Raw genomic sequence first — 12,951 nt, 5'->3', positions numbered from 1 at the left:
CTTAGTGCCTGTTTTCGCTCAGGGGTAAAATATTTGCTAGTATTTTGGATGCATTGTCTAAAAAGAGCAGAAAACATCCTTTCGTAAATAATCTATCTTTAACTTGACTTCGGCAGGTTTGATTATAAAAACAGTATCATTAATAATATGTTCCCTATATCATGCCTTTTGTACTAAACAGGAAATCTACAATACTATCTCTACATAGTGTTTCACAAAACTTTGAAGGCAAGCAGTATGGTTAACGTTAATTTACCAAAACATATTCATGCAACTATCATTTGTAGACGTCACAACATCAGCAGAATCAATATGCAGGTTTATGCTGTTCCAAGACATGCATAAACGTACTGTAATTCATACTTTATATTAAAGGGACCGGCAACTGTCCAGAACATGAAATGAGACGACTGCACGGATGGAAAAATTGTTCCTCATACCAACTCAAACCAACCCTGTTTAACAGTGAAAGCTGTTACGAGATCCCTTTTCGGGTCACGTGCAGTTGTTGTTGTCCGCCGCCGCCGCCGGTGTCCATAGCCACATCGCGTGAAATTCGAAAAAAAAAAAAAACCTTGCACTCATGACACAGTGGGGCTTGAACCCGGGTCGGCTGGGTGCCAACCCAATATTGTACCACTGAGTTACACCAGTGCTTGTAATTTGTGGTCAAACTTGCCTTAGGCAGGCATGACCTAGCAACAATGGCACCGTGGGGCTCGAACCTGAGTCCCTTGGGTGCAAGCCCAGTATTCTACCACTGAGCTACACCGGTGCTTGCGACTTGTCAAACTTGCCTTAGGCAGGCTTGATGTCAAGAAACAATCACGTTAATACGACTTATAAAGCGTTTTACAGCAGCGTAAAAACAACCAGTCATCGCACAATGCGAATAGCATAACGAGTGGGCCGTCCGATGCTCCAAACCATCACAAAAACTTGTTCTTGTTGTTCCCCTATTAACTGCAGTGCATACCCACTTCAGCCATAAGTCCTCATCGTCGTCAGCCACTGCATGGACAATTGGCACAAAATTCCTTACAAGTGTTTAGTGGATACCGCGCTTCTGAGAAGAATGACGAAAAATAGCATAGCGAATGCCGGCCTACTACCCAAAAGTTTATTATTGATGCCCTAGTTGGTACCAAGCAAATGTGCTTGCAGTAGTTACTCAATGAGTGTTTTGAAAAGGCTTTGAAATTTCGCTCTTCTAGCTTTCGCTGTGACTGTGCTGTGCCTACCGCGCAGGCCTGGCATTTTTTTTCTCGCGAAAAGCGAAGTCATGTTTTTTTCTTCATTTATTATTGCGAAAACGGCCTGTGGCACCACCCGGTAGCAGAAACTTCAATAATCCATCGTGCCATGTCATGTGACCGTAAACTAGTGTACGTGGTTAATAATTTTACTGTTGGTATTGAAATATGTTTGCTTCTTTATAGTAAAATATAATACTCCACAGAAATGTACATATAGGCCCCCGTTATAAGTACGCATTAAAGTGGCCCTTCTTTCGCATGACCTAATAATCCCATGCTCATTAGTGTGTTTTGAGCAACTTTTCTGTGTGCATGAAACCGTGCATCAGGCTTCCGGGTCGCTAAGATTTTTGAGGGACGTGGTTTATCTATCTACAATTTGTCTGAGAAAGGATGTGTACTGCTAGTCGACACAGCCGCACATATGCGCACCAAGGTTTTCGGCGACTTGGCTTGGCTTGTGTGTCGAGAGAGTAACGACAACGGGACAAGCCATCCACGACACGGATTCAACATCCTAGGGTGCAGGTGCATGCATTGAGGTACAAATAAAGAGAAGCTGTATAAAGCCAGATCGTCTCATTGTAATGGCTTTTTATTTTAAAAAATAGTTCTGAAGCTCAAAATAAATGTGGAATAAAAGCTGCCAACACTACAAAGGATAAGCTTTCTGTTGCACTGGAAAAAACTGGGTCGAAAAAAATCAGTTTCTGGTCCCTTAAAGGGGAGATGCAAGTCGAAAAACGTGAGAAAGCCTATGATGCGGCAACGGATGCCATCTGCGCCAATCTTGCGAGGTCAAGGGAGCTGACAGTGAGGGAAGTCAGCGGGGACAATATGGCCGTTACATACGACAGTACATGGCACAAACGCAGCCACAAGAGACACAATGGCATCAGCACTGTTGTGTTCCTCGACACTGGACTTTGTTTAGATTTCGAAGTCCTGTCGAACTTCTCCCTAGATTGCAGTCGGCGCAAGGCTCTGCCAGATGGAGCGGAAGAAGTTTGGCAAGCATTTCATGGCCCTGTCTGTGAACGAAATATCTCTGAGGAGTCAGCTTTAAAGAGCCGTGAGGGACAAACTTGTGGTGCTGGCACATTTTAGTTAGTGGCAGTGGTTACAAGAAGCATTGTTCTTTTTTGTGTGCAAATTTCATGGCATATATGACATCTTTCATAAATAAGCATTCAACTTTCACATTAAAGCTCGTTTTGCTCAAAATACAGATATTGCCATATTTTAAAATGTGCCCCTCCTTTTTCGAGTACTTCTGGTGCTCGGATGTGAAGAAATATTGCCCAAATTTTCTCCGAAGCACAAGAAATGTCATTATCTTGTCTAACTTTCAGTATTTTTATTATGTAATCAAAAACTATGTAATCTTTTATTAGGGCAAGAGAATTATGGACTTTCTCACATCTATTATTTTTCATGTCTAATACACAATTTTTATGCACTTCCCAATTAGTTTTCTGGATTCTACACTTCATTTTAAATATAAACTATCAATGGTAAAAAGTTATGAAAGTTTAGTAATGGAAAGAGGGGGGGGGGGGAAAGGTTTTTACTTTGTCATGTTGCAGAACTAAAAGTATTTACCTTCCAAGAAAACTAATTGTATACTTGAAATCGACATAAAAAGTCCTATAAACAGCACAAGTTTCATTGCTCTAAAGTGAATATTAAAAAAAGTGTCTTCGAGTAGCATCACCCCTTAAAGTTCTTAACATTTTTCTTCGAGGGATCGAATCACGGCTGCGGCTGCTGCATTTTCGATGCAGGCGAAAATACTGTAGGCCTGTGTGCTCAGATTTAGGTGCATGTTAAAGAACCATAGGTGGTCAAAATTTCTAGAGCCCTCCACTATAGCATCTCTCATAATCATATGGTGGTTTTAAGACAACGAACCCCACATATCAACATTTTTCTTAAACATGGGCATACCATCGTTATTTACAACTAAATTTAGGACTATATATATGGTTTAAAGTGACACACTTAATATAAGACATGAGCCAGTTTTCAAGCTTCAAAGGACACTCATGCACTAAAATTAGGTGTGCAAAAAATCTAAAAAGAAAAAGAAGAAAGTCCCAGTTCTACGTGCAGAGCACAACTGGTAGAGAGTAAAAATAATTTTATTCATGCTTTAGTAGGAGACATTTAATTTATATGCCGGGGAGTGCAATTTATTCAGCTTTGGAGAAACAGTGCTACAAAACAAAAAAAAAAGCAAAGCCCGCAATTCTTAGATAGGCTGAAAGGAGTTAAAAAATGTGAAGCAACGGATCAGGCGCTTAAAAACATCGACTCCATGTGCACGTTTTTTCATTAATGAGAGTAAATAGCATCTACCTATATAGTAGCGTTACACTGGAAAAAAGGTTGCATTCAATACTTGCAATATTCCATCTCGATTGGTCAGTATAGATGGATTCTGAACTCTAAAAACCAATAACCGAGTAATGGAGAATTCCATTGGAAGAACAGGAGCACTCAAAATCACGCTGAAAGTGCACTCTTCAGAGCTAGCGTGTTTCAGTAATCGAACAGGAGAAGGAGCACTGTCATCCAGTGGTAGCGCAAAAGCACTTTTGCAGTGCTGAAAGAAACCAGGGGCAATTAGTAGCACTCTTGTCTGAAAAGAGGAGTAAGTGCAGTGTGACGAGTCACTTGACTTTTGAACATTGCATTCTCCATATTTTTTGTTTTCATTTTGCTTCAATAGATAGCAACCATGTGTAGTTTTACACATGAATGGCACCCCTGATCTTGGTCATATTGGTGTCGTTCGTACTGGTAGCAACGAGGACGGCTTAAAAGAGTACGCAGCTACGTTTGTTGGATGCCCAAACATACCATGCAACTGCAAATTCGGATAATGCCGAACGTGTGACTGACAGATTTTAGGCATAGTATTTTGCTGATGTCCTGCAGGGAATGTCAACGCTTCGAATGTCTTGATCCCACGGTATGTGTCTCCCCATTAGTCATCATCTCACCTGCACTCTGGAAGCGTGCCACATTCCAGTAGCAGATCGAGAAGCCCTGCTCTCAGACCTCTTTGCCCCACTCCTCACTGCACAACCCCTCTACTCCTGTTTTTTTAATGGAAGTTGTCATAAGAGTTGTCACACTCTCCAGCACTCTGTATGGCCATTTTTTTTTTCAGAAAGCACAGTTTACCAACACAGTTTTTTCCCAAAAAAAATAACCCCAGGATGAAGCCCTCTTCGTTAGCATGTTCTTCAGGTAACTAACTATAAGGATTCCATTAAGCTGTGTTTATATATGACAGACTCTCGGTAAATGAAACTTTTAAACTAACTTGCTGCTTTAACAGAAGAACAAGTGCCTCTAATATAATTGCTTTCGTACTTGTGATTCTGCACCCCTGCTTATCTCTCAGTAAGCGAAAAATCCAGTTAAGTAAAACATTTTCGTGGTACCTTCAGGTTTCGTTTACCAGGAGTCTACTGTATATGAACATTTTTCATGTTATTTTCACCGTACAGGGCCTTACCAAATGCTCTAGCACTTTTTCTTTCGACTGAAATGTGCAGATGTGGCTCGTACATTATATGTATGATTGTTCCCCTCCTGCTGGGGTTCTTAAGGCCAGTGGTATTGTGGATGAATAAAAGGTAAAAAAGCTAAATAAGTAAAAGAGGACACAGTATAAAAAAAGAAAGGGAAGAGGCCATAGCCGATCACCTTCTGCTGGAGTGCACCTTGCATTGCCTTGATGAAAAGTTTGTTTAGAGCCTTCTCCTCAGACTTCATGCCACTGTTGGAGCACAGGCCAATGGTATGACAGAAAACATCTGGGTCCTACCAGAGAACAAATATCTATTACATCAGTGCCTATGACGGTTTGCAAAGACTAGCAGCACGCTCAAGGAAAACATTTATCGCGGCATATACTCACAAGGGCATCAAGGAAGTAAGTGTACACGGTGTCATAGTACTTGTCAACAAGACTCTGGCACTGTAATAAAAAAATTAATAAATAATGATAAACTCGCAAAACACAAGTTCAAATCAACTAAACATTACAACCAGTGAGTCAAACATTAAAAAGGTACGAGATTGGTATGGTTGAAGTTAATTTCATTTCACTCCAGTTCCAGCCTGGAAAACGCTCAAGAAAGCGCACTTAAGGCTACCAGGACTTATACTTGGTAGCTTTTTGCTGAATTTAGTTTATTTTCCCATCAAGTGTTGTGTCAAGCACCTGACACATCCTTAATTTTTGTCAGGAGGTGAAAGAAGATTATTTATTGGCAGAACAAAACCAACAATCGATGTTTCATTTTAACATAAGTAGTGAAATTAAGTGAAAACAGCTATTGCAAGTACAATTATAAACATGGCCATAATGAGCATGTTACATGGCAAGGTTCTCATGCCAGTTCAGTTCACATTGAAATTTTGGTTTGGTTTTGGTTAAGTATCCTGACTACTAAACTGCATGTATCAGTGCTTCTGTCTTCATGTGCTATATGCACACACACGCACACATATACGCAACAGTTTGCATTACAAATTCAAGGGGCGCCTCCAATTGCCAGTATAATGCGAACTGACAGGAAAAATTTTTTCCAAAGTTTGCATTCGAATCAGTATGCAGATAACCTAAACCAATGTACAAAAACAAAAATAGTTGAATGTACGCAGTATCTGTAAGACTTGCATCATTAACATTGTTTACTTCTCCATCAACTCTAAAGCAAGAAAAACGATAATCCGATCTGCACAAAACAACAGGCACATGTATTGAAATTACACGCAATCAAATATTCTGCTAGAAAATATGTGGAAAGATAGTCACAAAGAAAGGTAGAACACACAGGACAAAGTGTTACAAACAACTGAAATTTTTTTTCAGAATGCACCTTCATTAATGCAATATCGGTCTCCCCCGCAAGACAAGCGATAACAGAGGGTTACCTAAATCAGCACGTCATTTGCTCGCACATGTTCATATATGAACCCTATCTCAGTTTCATGTAAACTGATAGAAGGGTGGGGCATTTTCAAACAATGAATCTGAACCAACTCACCCAAATTTCAATCATGCCAAACATTCTCGAACTATCATACTTTACACAATAACCTGAGGACATCTGTTAATGTTCAGGGCTTCCAAGCTTCATACTATTTGCTGAAGCATGCTCACAAAGTGAGCTCAACTGTCTATGCCTTAGTTTTTAGCAATGTAAAGATGTGCCCCAGCTTCATGGCTACATGGAAAGTCTTTAATATTGAAGGGTACACAAGGAGTTGTGCTAACCACGGCACACTACTTCTACTGAGGTGCCCATGACAACACACTATGATTATCTCTTTTGACTGTCTAATTAACCAAATGTGTGAAGTCAAGAACAAAGTATTTTAAAAAAACCGGGAACAATGTTTTGGTAAAGGTAGATTGTTGACCTTGTTGGTGCAACATGTTCATAAAGCTGAGCCCAGCACTGAAATGACGAGGACGAGACAGGGAACAATTGAGTGTAGTTTTCCTGTCCAATCCTCGTCATTTCAATGCTGCGCTTAACTTTATGAACACCTTGGTGTCAATACCACTCAGAACTGCACAATGCTCAATCTTACTAAATTCAGAGTGTTTTATTCTTTGAAACACTGGTCTGCACACAGTGTCTCATCAGAGTCTGCACACATAAAACACTCTTCCTTTTGCATTGATGGAGTGCCTTGGCTAACACACATCTTTCTGCCTGGTAACGTTAGACTCAAAGTGAGACATCCGGCATAGACTGCATGACTACTCGCTGATTGCTGTGCAGAGAATCGATTCCAACAATGCTTTGGAAGCTGCATTTGCTACATGCGGCTGCTTTGGCAAGAGTAAACTCTGTAACTAAGGAGAACAAGAATATCTCAAGAGTTTTGGCGATAACCACACTAAAAGCAGCACAAATAAAGATAAAAATCAACTTCCATGGACCCTGCAAGGAAGTCCCGATAAAGATAAAAATTAAGCTTCGCGCACCAACGTTGTGATTATGCAAAAGGGGTTGCTGATCGATGACACCGCCGACTGTGCGATACACAAATGCTATAAATCAGCTCTGTTCATCTCTGAAAGGAGGTAGCACAATCAGTTCCAATGCTTTTTCCAAGTCTTAGGAGGTGGTAGCACTTTCCAGTGAGCATGACGCAAAATTCCAAGCGGAAGTTTGAAAACGTACCGTATAGCAAATAAACTGCTGGACAAATAACTTGCCACTACACATGCACGGCAAAAACACTTAAAGAGTTAATATTGATTTTAAAAAGGCATAATGTTATGAATTACCACAATACTCCATCGATTGTGCAAGTTCATACATTACAACTTATTTTCTCACCTCTTCAGCAGCAGCACCAAGCTCTTCACAGAAGTTCAGCAAAGCCTGCTTAAATTCTTCCTGTAAATATAAAAGAAGCAGCAATATATGCACGTTCAGTGCTAAACTAATCTGAAAGTAACCAGAGTATATAGGCATGCATTTTCCATATTAAAAATAAATAAAACAAACCTGTGTTGCGTTTGCAGCAAACATTTGCCTGACATGCTCCACAAGCTGCTTGCAGAAGTCGCAGGTCAAGTCATCATTTGCTTTGGGAAGTGATGGGATCTGAGGCAGATATTAATTATATAACTGCACTATATACTAATATGACTAAAGAAAAAAGACATAATGCTCACTGCACAGTGCAATAAGCTAGCTATGTAAAACCTGAATGATCAATGATGTCAATACACTGATAATGTTTAAATTGGTCTCATCAAAACCAGATGCATATTATGCAAGAATATTTCACATGCTCAGCACTATTTCAAAAAACAAAAAAGCAAAGAAAAATAGAACTCTCCGAATTAGGCTACTTTTTTTACAAGTAGTAGAACGGACACATGATCAACCATGTTTAAAACACTAATATTAACAGTGCACATGGTGCATTATGGGCCAAAATAATGAAATAACTCTATTTGCTTTATTCTGTTCATTTACTATCATGAAATTCTCACCAGTGGCTTTTTCTAGTAGTAATGGAGGCCTTTCAGGATGCAAACAAAACACAAAAAAAGAAATGAATTTGCATAAAATTGCTCCAAGGTCTTGGCCCATCATTCTAAATAGTGTAAAGGCCACTGAAATGCTATTTTTTATAAAATGGAATAACATACACTCAGTTTTGGTGGGTTCACAGACTTGCAACGGTCCACATATGCACAAAATTCTTCAGGGTTCTAAAAAAGAAAAAAAGTAAGAATTTTTAGTGCATAAGTTCACTTATCGTAAGCCACTCATTATAACGTAACAATCACTGCAGTAGAATGTCGCAAATATATTGATATAATTTTTAACACCTTTTTGAATGAATGTATGGTGGTGCAGGCCTTAACTGGACACTGCTACAATCCACATTCTCAGTTTCAGTTTGTAAATCTTTCCCAGAAAAGTATGTCAATTACAACGAGTAATAAGACACGAGCCAAAAGACAAGCACAGCCACAGGACCCTCAATGTGAAACTAGTCAACGCAGTGTGTTCAATGCCAAGAGGCTGAAACGCAAGTGGCCGCAAAACAAAGCTTTTTTATGGACAGCCTTTTTTAGAACTTGTGAACCTTTTGTATTTTGTTGCAGTTTGCTTTCAACATATCGGAAATGTGCCTTCTACCAGTCATGGAGTCACACATACCTCACCATAAAGCTACACAGATAACACCATACACATGCATCACTACAAAGTATGCTAACTGATGCAATGTCCTGTGACAATACGGAGTAATGGATGCTTTCCAGTAATTAGAACTCACCAATGATTGCAGGTACTTGAAGAATGATGGCAAGAAAACATTCACCAATGTAGAACACTGTAAGAAATGCAATATTTAGGCGAAAATTTGTTAAAAAGAAAACGTGGTCCTAATAAAAGTTGTGTGCTTCAGGCAGCTATAAATAGTCAACAATTAAGTAAGCACAGCCCCATTGGTCCATTCTATGCCAATTCCTGCAAAGGTGCTATTGTTTCAAGTTTCTGACATGTCAATGCTTATAAGAAACTATAATATTTCGACTCTACAAATGCACACAGCACACTGCACCATACTGTACCTCAGGATTGGCTGTGCCAAGCCTTTTGTGGCAGACCTTCAGGACAGCAGACCTGACTCCTTCCTGTAATGCAAAATTACCACCATGTAATGGCAGTGAATACAACCAACATACGGGGAAAGAGATGAGCAATAAAAGCTAGCAATATTATTTTCAGCTTACATTTAGTAATTTATAATGCTTCAAAAGGAAAGTACCACATCACAGGCACACAATTTTGACCAAGGAAAGCATTCAAACTGATGTTTTGAGGAGCATCTCTGTACACATTCCATGCACTAGCATATCAAACAGGTAACAGAAATTAGGAAAGGAGCCGTGATTTGGAGGCTAGCTGAAAAATAGGTGGCGTGACTGCACTTCAACAGAACCTAACATTTCATTAACAAACATTTAAAAAAAAGATTACCAACATTGATTATAAAAACAGAACTTCTAGCAGACTTAGCAAGAGAGAGAGAGAAAAAAGACTCAAGAAAAAACTGCAATTACCAAGGGTAATTTCTGGAACAGCTCCCTAGCATGTTTCATGGCTGTCTTGCATTGAGTACATGTGGCCTCCTTTTTGGTGATTGATGTTGACGCTACTTTTGTCAAAGGCAGGAAGACACGAGACTGAACTGACTAAATTTGTGGAAAGAGAAGGACAACACATTTATTAAAACAATATATGCACTTGCAAGTCTTCTTCGTTGAAACTATTCCTGTTGTAGTGGTTTTGGTTGTGTTTAACAGAAAAACAAGCCTATTAAAAAAATCCTCGTCTTTTGTTCATTACTGTTGTTGTACCAGCATCAAAAGTCAACAGCGTGGAGTTCACTGTTTCTGATCTTTTAGTATCAGCATACTACTCATAAATTCAAATGTACACAGACTGACACACTGCCCTAACAATATAGACAGCTGGCAACAACTAGCCAGCAACTGCTGCTATCAGTACAATTAGTTACCTCAACAAAAACCCAAGCAATCGCAGTGTTGATAAAGTGTCCACCTTCTTTTTGACACAATGTTCTGTTTGATTTTTCTTTTAGAAAAGTACTGGATGATGTGCAACCTCTATAGGCAGATTCAATTACCATGAAAAGAGCCCAGATAACTTGGAAAAAAAACAAAGGTACAGTAGAATCTCAATGATAGGAATTCGAAGGAAGCATGTAAAATATTCGTATCATCCCCCACATGAAAACGGGATGTCAATTCCCAGCTGGAAATTGAGTTCCCAGCCTGTTTTTTAGCTGGAAACTGCTATTCAGGTGAGGAATTTCCCATTCCCAGCTGGAAATGCCATTTTTGGCTGGAAATTAATCCTATTCCAAGCTGGGAATGGTATTTCCAGGCTGTAAATGAAAATGATTTCCGACTAAAAAGCCATTTCCAGCTTGAAGCTTTCCAGTCCCAGTTTGAAAGTTACACTTCTAGCTGAAAATGGCTTTCCAGTCGGGAATCATTTCCATTTCCAGCTTGAAGTTTTCCAGTCCAAGTTTGAAAGTTATATTTCCAACAGGAAATTTTTCCATCTTGCAGTTGCGAAATAATTTGCTCGATTAGCATAAAATTTTCTTGTTTGAGTGTGGTTATTTGACAAAAGGAATTCGAGCCAAACAAAAAAAATGCTCTACATACAAGGGTGCCCTATGCTCTACATTAAGTGTTTATGGCATTTACTTGAATGTAAGTAGAGTTTTTTTTCCAGATTTTTGCTACCTAAAGTCCCACGCTTTACAAATAGAATATCAAAACTCCACTTTTTCTTTCTAGGCACGATTCGGAATATGGATCACATGCATACATGGGCGTCGGCAGAGAGGTGGAAAAGGGCACTTGCCCCCCTCAATACACCCCAACATTTTCCCCCATCGAAGCTACACCAGTGCTCTCCTCCTCCCCCGGCAGTGGTGCAACACGAGTTGCATCCCCCCCCCCCCCAAAATCTTGCCGACGACCAAGATCATACGGCACACATTTAACCACTGTGATTTTAGGTGCCACGTACAGCTGGGAATCAAATATAGGTCCGAACCAGACCTACTTTTCTTTGACCTTATAGTTGTGCTTGTTTATATGTGCTTGCCCAGTTGCTTATTAAGCCGCTGTGCCCGAAGCCAGTGTTTAAACAATGCCAGTTTCTTCCTTGTGAAAAGGAACCTTACTTTTGAATTCACCATTGACTGCCACGATCTAATAATTGTAAGCTTTATTACTCATACTGCATACGAAAAGCAATATTTTTTTAAGGTAACATTATACACAACAGTAGCCCAGTAAACTGAATAAATCATTATTAGCCACCGGAGCATGACCACAGTTTCGTACAACAAATGGCAGCTAGTCGTGTAGCAAGTTTCACATGTGCGCGCTCGCTGTACGCTAGTCTAATGATTTTCCTCGAGGAATACCCAAGTGGCGGTTGAATGAAATAGTTCAGTTTTATCTCTGGAAAGTGCTACGCATGATGACAGTGTTCGAGCGGTTTTTACTGCTTTACTGTGCGTGATGTGTTGGATAGAGCGCCGATCGTGGGACATGAATTATGTCAACTGTGATTCTACCGTTTGGAGGCAAGTTTTGCACCTATACATTTTAGGCACGTTTGTCCCAAATGTTTGTATGCAATGCTTCTATACACGCGAAATTCATTACAGGTTGGTTTGGGCAAAAAGACTGTCACCATACCCATATGCCCTTCAACACTTATGCCAATGGCGTGCATACGTCTTTGCAACTAACTCCAGTATTTACATATGTGAGCGTGAATTAATTTGACATTCATTTGGAGATGTTTAAGGTTGATAAAAATAATTCTTCCTTCATTGTTGCTTAATAATTGTTGTAGTTTAAACTGCAATGCCCATCAAATATTTTCTACAAATGACCTTTGTATTACATGCTGCTGTTGCTTTGGGTGCATGTTAAAGATGTACTGCTTTGCAAAGCTGTACTGATGCTGTTCATGTGGATTGATGAGGTTATACTTTTGCTAGAATAACAATTTATATGTCAATGTGGTTTCAATGTGCGCTCACTATGCATGAATACATTTTTCAGGTGGTGTACAAGGATGTAAGCAACTCATTCCACATTTCAAGAGATGTCTCAGCACTTGCTACAAGCATTCAAATAAATGTTTTTAAGTTTCAAAATCATTTTCTTTGTCTGTGTTCAGTGATCGGGATGAACAGGTCCTGACGAACTAAATGCTAATACGTTCGCGATAGCAGTGAGACAAAAATCTGGATATTCTCTAAGGCAGCCATTTCCTGCTCAAAAATGTTTCCATTCTCAGCTGGGAATACTCCCATTCACAGCTGCATTATTAAACCTGTAAACTTTTGCAGGCTGGAAAATTTGCCATTCTCAGCTGGGAATATTTGCATTCCCTGCTGGATTATGGAATCTGGAAATTTTTCAAGCTGAAAACTTTTTCCATTCTTAGCTGAGAATATTTCCATTCCCTGCTAGATTATGGAACCTGGAAATTTTTCCAGACTGGAAACATTTTTCCTTCCCAGCTAGAATTTCCAGCCTGGAAAAATTTCCAGGTTCCATAACCCAGATGGAAAT

The 12,951-nt window shown here is 39.6% G+C and overlaps 1 protein-coding gene across 1 annotated transcript in view; it reads right to left on the bottom strand.

Annotated features, from left to right (window-relative positions):
* The window catches only part of Sap-r (prosaposin), a 207,916-nt gene that overhangs the window by 183,657 nt on the left and 11,308 nt on the right, over positions 1 to 12,951 (bottom strand). Inside the window, exons 7-14 of the mRNA XM_037418579.2 lie at positions 9,880 to 10,011; positions 9,388 to 9,450; positions 9,090 to 9,146; positions 8,455 to 8,517; positions 7,802 to 7,900; positions 7,631 to 7,690; positions 5,188 to 5,247; positions 4,974 to 5,090 (exon numbers count right to left, since the gene is read on the bottom strand). Of these exons, the coding sequence (XP_037274476.1) occupies positions 4,974 to 5,090; positions 5,188 to 5,247; positions 7,631 to 7,690; positions 7,802 to 7,900; positions 8,455 to 8,517; positions 9,090 to 9,146; positions 9,388 to 9,450; positions 9,880 to 10,011 (651 nt within the window). The remainder of the gene's footprint in view (positions 1 to 4,973; positions 5,091 to 5,187; positions 5,248 to 7,630; positions 7,691 to 7,801; positions 7,901 to 8,454; positions 8,518 to 9,089; positions 9,147 to 9,387; positions 9,451 to 9,879; positions 10,012 to 12,951) is intronic.

This window comes from Rhipicephalus microplus, chromosome X (genome assembly GCF_043290135.1).
Source record: "Rhipicephalus microplus isolate Deutch F79 chromosome X, USDA_Rmic, whole genome shotgun sequence".
In the NCBI taxonomy this organism is placed as follows: Eukaryota; Metazoa; Arthropoda; class Arachnida; order Ixodida; family Ixodidae; genus Rhipicephalus; species Rhipicephalus microplus.
This window is presented reverse-complemented; position numbering and strand designations above follow the sequence as displayed.